Source organism: Trachypithecus francoisi, unplaced genomic scaffold, assembly GCF_009764315.1.
Source record: "Trachypithecus francoisi isolate TF-2019V2 unplaced genomic scaffold, Tfra_2.0 Lachesis_group13, whole genome shotgun sequence".
NCBI lineage: Eukaryota > Metazoa > Chordata > Mammalia > Primates > Cercopithecidae > Trachypithecus > Trachypithecus francoisi.
In genome coordinates, this window is record NW_022681458.1 from 39,762,466 (window position 1) to 39,773,567 (window position 11,102).

Genomic DNA, 11,102 nt, shown 5'->3' on the forward strand with positions numbered 1-11,102 from the left:
AGGACTAAAATGATGATTCCATCACATAATTATATCTATCCACATCTGATGATTTCTGTGTGTGACTTTTTGTGTTTAGGACCCTCTGGTGTTGGAGTAAATGAGCTCAGAAGACAACTTATTGAATTTAATCCCAGCCATTTTCAAAGTGCTGTGCCACGTATGTTTAGTTTTGCTTTCATAATGGTTTGTGTTTTGGTAAAACTTTCTTTGCTGATCTCATTTAACTATGTCATTCCATCTTTGTTGTAAAAATATACAACACTAGGGATAGTTCTTAAGTATTTCTAACCATATTTATTTTAATAAGGAAAATTGGTTTATTGGAATGTAGGCTGCTGGCTTTTAAATGGGCTTTTTTCTATTTCTTAATAATTATATGGATGGCCTTTCAGGCAAACTAATAGTTAGCAATAATAGCTAACATACACCCAGTACTTACTATCTAAAAATTGATATATGCACATACAAGTTTATATAAATTTATGAGTATGATTATACAATACATAACTGTTTTAGAAATGGTGTTTTCTGGTTGGGTGGAGTGGCTCACTCCTGTAATCACAGCACTTTGGGAGGCCGAAGTGGGTGGATCTTCTGAGGTCAGGAGTTCAAGACCAGCCTGGCCAACATGGTGAAACCCCATCTCTATTTAAAATACAAAATTTAGCTGAGTGTGGTGCTGCATGCCTGTAATCCCAGCTACTCAGGAGGCTGAGACAGAATCGCTTGAACCTGGGAGGCAGAGGTTGCAGTGAGTCGAGATGGCACCATTGCACTCCAGTCTGGGCGAGAGAGTGAGACTGACTCAAAAAAAAAAGTGTTTTCTTATTTTCTTTTACTCATAACTCCTCTATTTCTCCTAAGCTCCCCCTTCACTACTACCAGCTCCAAACCAACTCCTAAAACACAATCTTCCAGACTTTGTGTAGAGTTGTGTGAATTTTTTACCCACTTAGAGTTGTTATATGAGGTTTTTTTTAAGCTTTAAGACATTTGAGAGCTGCAATTCTAAAAATAGAAGAAATTATTTGTTTCATACTGAGATTCATCCTTAAAATCACTCTAAGAAAAGCTGTTTTATTGTAAAAATAGAAAAGATCAAGACTTGAGATAGAATTCCTGATTTCAAGAAAATAGAAACTTCATAATAATGCATGTTTATAATAATGTATAATAATGCATAGTTTCTAATATGTGTAAAAGGAAGTTAAAATTTTGACTGAGGCACTAAGATGCACATCTTTAAATGAGGAAAGTGAAAACAAGTTAAACTCCTCACACATCTCGAGGGTATAAAAGGCTTGGGGAGGGAGATTCATGAGGGCATTTCAGGGAGGCTTTTATTGGAGAGAGCCATGCTGTGTGTTCCAGACTCGCTGAGTGTGGGAAGAGTGTGTGGGTGTGCTTGCTCCCCACTCCCCTCAAGGCAAGACAGAGGAACCTAGGGGGACCACTTAGAGAGCTTTCTTTGTGTCCCCTGAACTTTGGGGGACACAGAAGAATGGTGTCCAAATTATACCTGAAAAATCCAAAGGAGGAGAGCTTACAGGAAGTGGCCAATGGCTATAATTTGGGAAGTGGCTGTCCTCATAGGGTCCATCACAGCTAGACTTGTGATGTTGCCTAAGGACCAGATCTGGGCAGGTAATGTATAAGAAAGTCAGCCCAGGGTTATATGATTCCTGCCCAGGAGGAAGCCTGAGGAGAAAAAGGCCAAAAGTGGACTCCCAAATATATCTGGCTTTAGAAGGAATCACAGACGACAAACTGGAATAGGAATGGGCTTGAGAGGTGATAGGGTTTGCAAAATAACCCAATATATGGTTTAGGAGAGAAAGAGCCAGATTTCAGCATCTGCCAAATCTAAAGAAAGCCAATACCAGCCAGAATCAGTATTTGCCAAACCAGAACCTTCCTTCCTGCTTTCCTCTCCCTCCCCGCACTCTAGCCTTAGAGAGTTCTAAACCAGTGGAAGTGAGATTTATCGAGGGGAGGGAGAAGCAGGAGCAGTAGAAATACAATGAAAGGGAAGAGAAGTGACTCATACTCTTGTCTGGCTTCTCTGAGCGTAGGCTTCCCCGGTGCAGCAAATTTGAGCCAGATGTGTGGAGAAGCAGCCTAAAATCTAAGTGAAGTTTATAATTTTGATGACTATGTGGGAATGGCATTTTAATTAGTCAGTTGAGACTGGCTGATGAAAATGAAATTGTGGCATGAGTGATGATAGACTTTTAAAATTAAACCTGAGTGAAAGAGTCATGGAAACTGCTGGTTGTTTTTTTTTTTTTTTTTTTTTTTTAAGACGGAGTCTCGCTCTGTCGTCCAGGCTGGAGTGCAGTGGCACGATCTCGGCCCACTGGAACCTCTGCCCCATGAGTTCAAGCGATTCTTCTGCCTCAGCCTCCCAAGTAGCTGAGATTATAGGCACCCGCCACCATGCGCAGCTAATTTTTATAGTTTTAGTAGAGACGGGATTTCATCATGTTGGCCAGTCTGTTCTCGAACTCCTGCAACTCAAGTGATCTGCCCACCTCAGCCTCCTAGAGTGCTGGAATTACAGGCGTGAGCCACCGTGCCTAGCCAGGAAACTGCTAGGATTTTATGCAGGGGCTGGGGAAGATCTTGCCTCACAGAAGGGCTGTGGGAGACCAAGAAGTTGCTTTATGATCACATCCCATAGGCTGTGCTTTCTGAAGTACTGCTTTCATGTACAGGAATGGGCATTAATCTCAAAAACAAAAACTACCAAAGAAATCACCGTTTTCCTTTTCTGTGTGTTTTTTGTTTGTTTGTTTGTTTTGTTTTGTTTGAGATGGAGTCTCACTCTGTTGCCCAGGCTGGAGTGCCGTGGGATGATCTCAGCTCACTGCAACCTCACCTCCTGGGTTCAAGCGATTCTCCTGCCTCAGCCTCCTGAGTAGTTGGGATTACAGGCGCATGTCACCATACCCAGCTAATTTTTGTATTTTTAGTAGAGATGCAGTTTTACCATGTTGGCCAGGCTGGTCTTGTACTCCTGACCCCAGGTGATCCACCTGCCTCGGCCTCCCAAAGTGCTGGGATTACAGGCATGAGCCACCGCCCCTGGTCAAATCACCATTTTTTTGATAGTCTGAATAAAAAAATAAAATGCCCACAGAATATAGAAGAATTTTAAGAATGTCAATGTAGAATTTTAATCATTTAAAATGAGAAAATACTGCTCATATTTTGCTTTTTAAATGGAAGTTTTAAGCTTAAAATGGATGCCTCAAGTTATGCATCAATTCACAGACTTTAACGTACCATATAAATGTTAGTCCAATGGAAGCAAAGGAGAAGGAATCATCTTGGGTTTAGATTGACATAATTCACTATCACCTGAGAGCTATAAGGTTTTACTAGAATTTTGTTTTAAGTAGGAAGCTGTGGGAGATGTGGTGTAACTGTAGGAACTCTAAGGATCTGATGAGAGGCTTGAATAAGGAAAATACAAAAATTACCCCAAGATGACATTTGCTTTTAGACCCCCTTGAAGGTTGGTAACTCCTTTGATAATTTAAGGCTGGTTTCGAGCTCCTACTTGATCATTTCCATGTATTGATATCATCAGATGTTGATCTATTTCATCCTTAAACTTTGTCAGATGCAAATACATCTGTATGAATAAGGGAACTGGTGGTAATGTAGATTAAGGGACTAGCTTTATAGTATATAGGATGCAGAGTTGAAACTGTCTTACTCGTCTTTGTGTTTTCAGAACCTAACACAATATCTGGAACATAGTAGGCACTCAGTACACACTAGTTGAATAAATGAATGAGCAAACAACAAATAACTTTTAGATATTTGATGAACTCCTATATTCTATATGACCTGTCACTATTTAAGTTGAAGAGTCTATAATCAAAGTGGCCATATCAAAGAATCAGACTGAATCTAGACACAGCTAATCTTTCCCTCCTAGAGATCCCTAAAACGAATCACCACTCACTTGGATATTAATGCATCTAGTCAAGACTGCAGAATGTCTTGGGCTTTCTCCATTTCAAATTTGAGCATCTATTGTTGTAAAAAACATTCATCTAGGAGGAGTCAGAATACATAGGTTCTAATTTCAACTTCATTTTTCATCAGTCTTATGAATGTGAGCAAGTTTCTCCAAAAGCTTTACTTATGAGTAAAATATAGATATTAACAGTTTACCTAAGATAAGAGTGTGGAAGATGAAATGAGATGATGGGAAATGCACTATCCAAATGTAAGATATTATTGGTATTGCTACCTGGGAGCCTTTAGGCATCTAAAGGTTCACACATAATTCACTAGCACTTGTTTTGAAGTAATGACAGGTGTTACCTTAGGTCTTATGCTGGCTTAATACCTAGTGCATTCTTTTTCACACCATATGCACTCAATAAAGGTTTATAGACTAACTGATTTTGATATAAGAACTTATCACCAATTCAGGCTTCTTCTTTTTAGTTCTAGCATTTTATCTAATTGATTGTATATTCATTTATTTATTTTGATTAGATATCTTTATTCAAATGTATATTGGTAATCAAAGGATTTTGAAGACACTGAAACCTTTCATTCCCTTTTCTTGATAGACACTACTCGTACTAAAAAGAGTTATGAAATGAATGGGCGTGAGTATCACTATGTGTCCAAGGAAACATTTGAAAGCCTCATATATAGTCACAGGTAAAGTGGAGGTTCAGAAGCTGATTCTTGCCTCTTGTTGTTTTACATTCAAAATAGATTCCCTATTTTTATGTATTTTCCAAAGCTCCTGGGTAATTCCTTTTGTTTCTGAGGAGTGAAGCATGAAATGTACATTGGTATATCAGCATACCAACTCACTGGGTTTGGAAAGGGAGCAGAATGGAGTTTGCAAACCTTGGAGAACTTGAGGAAATACATAAACTCTAGATATGCTCATTATGTTCACCCCTTGAATGTCTATTCATTTTTTCTGTGCTAATAAAGTCCACATATTTATATTCAACTCTAGTGCAGTTTATCCTCATGTTACTACTAATAATATTTTCTTTGTAGAAAGCGTTCTGTTTTGTTTGGCCTGCCCTTGCAGGATGCTGGAGTATGGTGAGTACAAAGGCCACCTGTATGGCACTAGTGTGGATGCTGTTCAAACAGTCCTTGATGAAAGAAAGATCTGCGTCATGGACTTAGAGCCTCAGGTGGGTCCATGGTGGAATATTTATGTCCCCAAACGATGAATGCATATCGTCCATTTTTTGTGCACATGCTGTAGGTTATAGTTGAGACATTTATTCTGTTAGCCTTTTAAGAATAAGGCCATTTCTCATATCTAAGATCTTACTTAATGTGTCAATTTAAAACATTTTGGTTTTAGTTGGGAAAGAAGTCTTGCTTCTTATACAGAAAAGCAGAACTGAGTGGGTGGTCACAAAGAGAAGCAAGAATCTTTCTTGCTTTAACCTTGATCACAAAGGCATCAGGTCACTTCTTGTGGAGTGAATAAGATGTTGCTTTGTACAAGGAGGTGAGGTTTCTATGTTGTCATATCTGTGGCTACCTTCCTGAGACCACATGTAGAATGGAGCAGGGGTGAGCAAGTTAAGATAAAGAACATGCAATCCATAGGCCCAATTTTTGTGATCTTTGTATTTTCTTCATGTGTGTGTGTGTGTGTGTCTGTGTTTGTTTTGTTTTTTGAGACAAGGCCCTGCTCTGTCATCCAGACTAGAGTGCAGTGGCGTGCTCTCGGCTTACTGCAACCTCCGCTTTCTGGGTTCAAGTAATTCTCGTGCCTCAGCCTCCCTAGTAGCTGGGACTACAAGTGCAAGCCACCATGCCTGGCTGATTTTTGTATTTTTAGTAGAGACAGGGTTTTGCCATGTTTGCCAGGCTGGTCTGGCAATGGAACTCCTGGGCTCAAGTGATCCACCTGCCTTGGCCTCCCAAAGTGCTGGGATTATAGGCATGAGCTACTGTGCCCAGCCATGTTTTCTTTGTCGTTAGAAATACACTTTGTGTGCTAGAGAATCAGAGGAAAAGAGATGGCAGTAGAATCCAATGTGAGATAATAGCAAGAGGAAAGGGAAGTGAAGGTGAAACAGAGCTGATCCATCTTGAGAGTCTGTCTTTGTCATATGAGAGCATGTACAGAATCCTACTCTCAGTAAATGAGATTCTCTCATGTATAGACTGTTGCTCAGCTAGTAAGATTTCAATTGCTAGTCATAGCTAGTAAGAGTCAGGATTTGGCCTTAATTTTGATTCTAAAACTCCATCTTCAAATTATTAAAATGTTCATTTGTTTTTAAGAATTGAGCAGTTGGGGGCACATGAGATGTCCCCTAAAAATAATTGCTAATTTCTGGTCTTAGAAATTTTGAGAAGCTTTATGTTGACTCTAGAAAGTTAGGACTTCTGTTTTTAAATGTGCATTTAGGTCAGGTACGCTGGCTCATGCCTATAATCCCAGCACTTTGGGAGGCTGAGATGGGAGGATTTCTTGAGGTCAGGTGTTTGAGACCCCTCTGGGCAACATAGTGAAACCCCATCACTACAAAAAATAAAAAATAAAAAACAATTAGCTGGGGCTAGGCGTGGTGGCTCATGCCTGCAATCCTAGCACTTTGGGAGGCTGAGGCAGGCAGATTACCTGAGGTCAGTAATTCGAGACCAGCCTGGCCAACATGGCAAAACCCCATCCCTACTAAAAATACAAAAATTAGCTGGGTGTGGTGGCACAAGCCTGTAATTCCAGCTACTAGGGAGGCTGAGGCACAAGAATTGCTTGAACTGGGAAGGTGGTGGTTGCAGTGAGCAGAGATCCCACCACTGCACTCCAGCCTGGGCAACAGAATGATATTCTGTCTCAAAAACAAAACAAAACAAAATAGCTGGCATGGTGGCATGTGCCTCTGGTCCCAGCTACTCGGGAGGCTGAGATGGGTGGATTGTTTGAGCCTGGGAAGTTGAGGCTACAGTGAACTGTGATTGCACCACAGCACTCCAGTCTGGGTGACAGAGCAAGACCATGTCTCAGAACAAACAAAAAACAAGTGTGCATTTGAATTTTCTGTGTAGGATATTCAAGTGGTTCGAACTCATGAACTGAAGCCCTATGTCATATTTATAAAGCCATCAAATATGAGGTGTATGAAACAATCTCGGAAAAATGCCAAGATTATTACTGACTACTTTGTGGACATGAAGTTCAAGGTAAGAGCAAGTCAAAAATTACTGTATTGCTTTCAGTGACTTCTGCGTGGGAGAGATCTGGGTTGGGTCGGGCCGAGGATCTCTGATCTCATTGTCCTCCTCCTCCTTTTTGACCCCTTCCCCAAAAGGCCCTCAGTAAAACCAGTTTACTCTGGTTTTATTTTACAAACAAAACAAAACCAACCAACCAATAAAAAACACAAAATTTAAAACTGTACTGTTTCTACAGGATCTGTGTTAGAGAATGTAATTTTTGTTTCTAATGGATAATGCTCTTACGATTTATCCTTTTGGGTGGACATCACTTACAGATATAAAAATAAAGTTTAATAAATGCTATGATGCTACCCTTATTTTTTTCTTTCTTATTTTTTTGGGTCTAGTTTAAAAAAAAAAATCCTTGAGCCATAGTTTGCAAAGCCAAACAGAAATTGGGCATATATGAACCTGGTATTTGTATTTTAAACAGATTATCTTTTACTTAAAAGCTTACTTTAAAAATGCTCAGTGAGTATATCTCATCTGTAAAATGATGATGGTAATAATAGAAGGGGCAAGCCAGGTGAAATTAATCAGTGATTTCATCCTAGAATAGGTGATTTTTTTCCAGTTGCATACGTATATTTTACATGAAATACACTTTAAATATTGTGAGTCATAACATGCATTCAGTAAAGTGTATAGAGTGTACAGTTTAATGAGTTTTTAGGTGTGTATGCACCCAGATAACCATCACCTAGATTAAGATATTACAGCCATTTATTGTGTGTGTGTATGTGTGTGTGTGTATGTGGGGTAAAAATACATAAAACTTACCATATTAACTGTTTTAAGTGTACAGTTCAGTGTTAGTATTTAGTGTTAAGTATATTCACATTGTTGTGAAACAGATCTCCAGAATTTGTTTACCTGGCAAAATTGAAACTAAAACTATGAATGATTCACTAAATATTTGTATGTCATGCTTGTACAAGGGCCATGCTAATCTCTGCATTGTTTCAGTTTTAGTATATGTGCTGCTAAAGCAAGCACAGGTATCTTTAAATTATCCTTTCTCTTATTATTATTTTCATATTTTTTTCAATGACTATGGAGGTCTGATTTTCCAGTTTACCTTGTGAACAGTAGAGTCCATGAATGTATTTGTTGAGTCTTATGGGCATTTAAAATTGTTCTCATTTTTATGGCAGTCTAAACAAATTAACAAAATTGTTTCTGGATCATATGTATAGTCACTTTGTAAAGCCACAAGATTTTGGTGCCTGCATTTGTATTTGTGTTTCAGATTGTACTGGTGACAAGTTGTACTATTTTTCGTGAACTAATAAGAAAATAACAGCAATGAATTTAATGCATTAGTGCCAAGTGAAGGCCAAATTACCTTCATTAAATGAACATTTCACGATAGTAGAAACAGTAATATAACTGGCTTATACCATCCTCGTGTTGAAAGTGGCCATTTTGTATCTTTAAAATAATGTTATTCCTATCAGATTAATGTTCACTTGAAATTTATGTTTAAATTTTATTTAAACTGGTACATTTTCTTTGGTTTTATGTTGTATATGGTTAAAGAGTTTCAAGTGTTTAGGGAGGAGTAAAATAAGTTCATATGGGAAGCTGAGGGGAGTAATCTGTCTGCAAACTATTACTAAATTTTGCAAAACATGATCAGACATTAAGATTAAAGATTAAAACATAAGTTTTGTAGTTCAGAAGACATTTATTGGACCTCATTTTTTAAATAAAAACTTCAGTCTTTTATTATTTAAAAAAAATTACAAATTAAAATTTATCTCAGTAATACATTTCTAAGAAATAACGGATGACATACTGTGGATAGTGATATATTTTTCCCAGCTTTGCTTATGCTTTACATTAATCTGGAAGGATATGTTTATACTTGTTATAATAATTACATTTTCTCTACAAAAATTAGCTGGGCATGATGGTACGTGCCTATAGTCCCAGCTACTCTGGAGGCCTAGGTGGGAGGATCACTTGAGTCTGGGAGTCAGAGGCTGCAGTGAGCTGAGATGATGCCACTGCATGCCAGCCTGGGATAGAGTGGGACCCTGTCTAAAAAAAATAATAATTTTATCTATATTTAGCAACATTATTTCGATTAACAGAGGGTAAAAAAAATTACTATTTTCTAGTTAGCTAGCTTTGTAGAATTTTGAGAAAATATTTTTTAAACGTTATTAAAAATCATCTGTGCAAAATTTGCCGACCTTACTGTTTTTATAAGTAGTTTCACGACTGAATGTGACAGCATAACAAACTGTATTTTTTCCATTTGTCCAGTTAATTCTGTACTATCCATATTTTTCTATTTCTCCTAAAGGATGAAGACCTACAAGAGATGGAAAATTTAGCCCAAAGAATGGAAACTCAGTTTGGCCAATTTTTTGATCATGTGATCGTGAATGACAGCTTGCATGATGCATGTGCCCAGTTGTTGTCTGCCATACAGAAGGCTCAGGAGGAGCCTCAGTGGGTACCAGCAACATGGATTTCCTCAGATACTGAGTCTTAATGAGACTTCTTGTTTAATGCTGGAGTTTTAACACTGTACCCTTGTTACAGCAATCCACAGTTGCAATCTAAAACAGCAGTATTTGACCCATTATAATATGTACAACTTTAAAAGTGCAGTAGTTTATTAATTAATCTTATTTGAAAAAATTTTTATTGTATGGTTATGTAGTTACCTATTTGGCTCTTAAAAAAATTTTTTTTCCTTTATCTTATATGCAGCTGTAGTAGAAATATGAATAATGTTAAGTCAATGAGTATGAGAACCTTTTGCAGATTTCACATCTTTTAAAGATTTAAATAAAGAGCTTTCCTTAATATAATAAGCAATATTTAACTTCAGAAATTGTATTTTACTCTATGAAACGTGTTTTATGAAAACATCTTTTACCAAAAGTGCTTACTTAATTCAGCAAGAAAGGTTTGATATGCACATTTCACATCTAAAATCAAAACCTACAAAAAACTGCACTGCCTTCACTATTTACAAATCAGCCTACAAGGAAAAAATTATTCTCATCAGAGGTGTGACAAACACGAATTTTCCTTACAGCCAATATCTACATGCATGCCTAAATTAGACAAAGGCAATGGATTAGTCCTGGAGACCTATATACAGAAAAATCACAAGATTGAAACCGTGTCTCAGAGTTAAAGAAACCAGAGACTAACAGAAATTCTTGAGCACGCAGGACGGCAGATAAAAAACAATTTGCTAAAACGCCTAAACTTCTTCCATTGTGAGATTAAAAAGCAAAATAAAGCAAACTGGCTGAAATTGGTTAGGACTAACACGGATGGCTACCTGGAGTCTGTACAAAATGAGCTTGCTGGCGCTACAGTTCGAGTCTTCCCCCGTGTTTCATACTGACTCCCTCCAAAATTTGCACATGCGACCCATGAAGGGACATGAAGAGGTAACCGCGAACGCCAGAGGATTTTCCAGATGGCTTCTTTCCTTCCATCAATCACCTACTAATCCCAGAATCCATTCCCTAAACCTTTTCTAATAAAAATCCTGTCTTAAAGCCAGCACAGGGAGACAGATTAGAGCTATACTCCTGTCTCCTTGTTAGTTGACTCGCAATAAAAACTTTTCTCAAAAAACCAGCATCATAATATTGGCTTCTGTGCATATAGGGCAACAAGCCCCGTTGTTTGGTAACAAGATTAGGACGCCATTACAAAGTCCTGTTTCTCTTTCTTCCCCCAGATTTGAGATTTCCAGGCGCTTTCCCTGGCCCTGTATCTGTTCATCTTCTGCATCATTCTCTGATCCATATCCACACCATTCTTCCATCTTTCCCATCTCTTCTTAACTGTAAAATAGAATGCATGATTCAAAATATTTGTAGTTGTTACTT

General features: G+C 38.0%; 1 protein-coding gene and 1 non-coding gene across 2 annotated transcripts in view; one reads left to right on the plus strand and one right to left on the minus strand.

Annotated features, from left to right (window-relative positions):
• Positions 1 to 10,078, plus strand: part of MPP4 (membrane palmitoylated protein 4) — a 52,435-nt gene extending 42,357 nt beyond the window's left edge. The window contains exons 17-21 of the mRNA XM_033230699.1: positions 80 to 160; positions 4,596 to 4,689; positions 5,078 to 5,186; positions 7,066 to 7,200; positions 9,548 to 10,078. Of these exons, the coding sequence (XP_033086590.1) occupies positions 80 to 160; positions 4,596 to 4,689; positions 5,078 to 5,186; positions 7,066 to 7,200; positions 9,548 to 9,739 (611 nt within the window). The 3' untranslated portion in view covers positions 9,740 to 10,078. The remainder of the gene's footprint in view (positions 1 to 79; positions 161 to 4,595; positions 4,690 to 5,077; positions 5,187 to 7,065; positions 7,201 to 9,547) is intronic.
• Positions 8,126 to 8,232, minus strand: LOC117095455. Its single transcript, XR_004441997.1, has one exon. It is a non-coding gene; the product is annotated as a U6 spliceosomal RNA (small nuclear RNA).
• Positions 10,079 to 11,102: the final 1,024 nt, after the last annotated feature.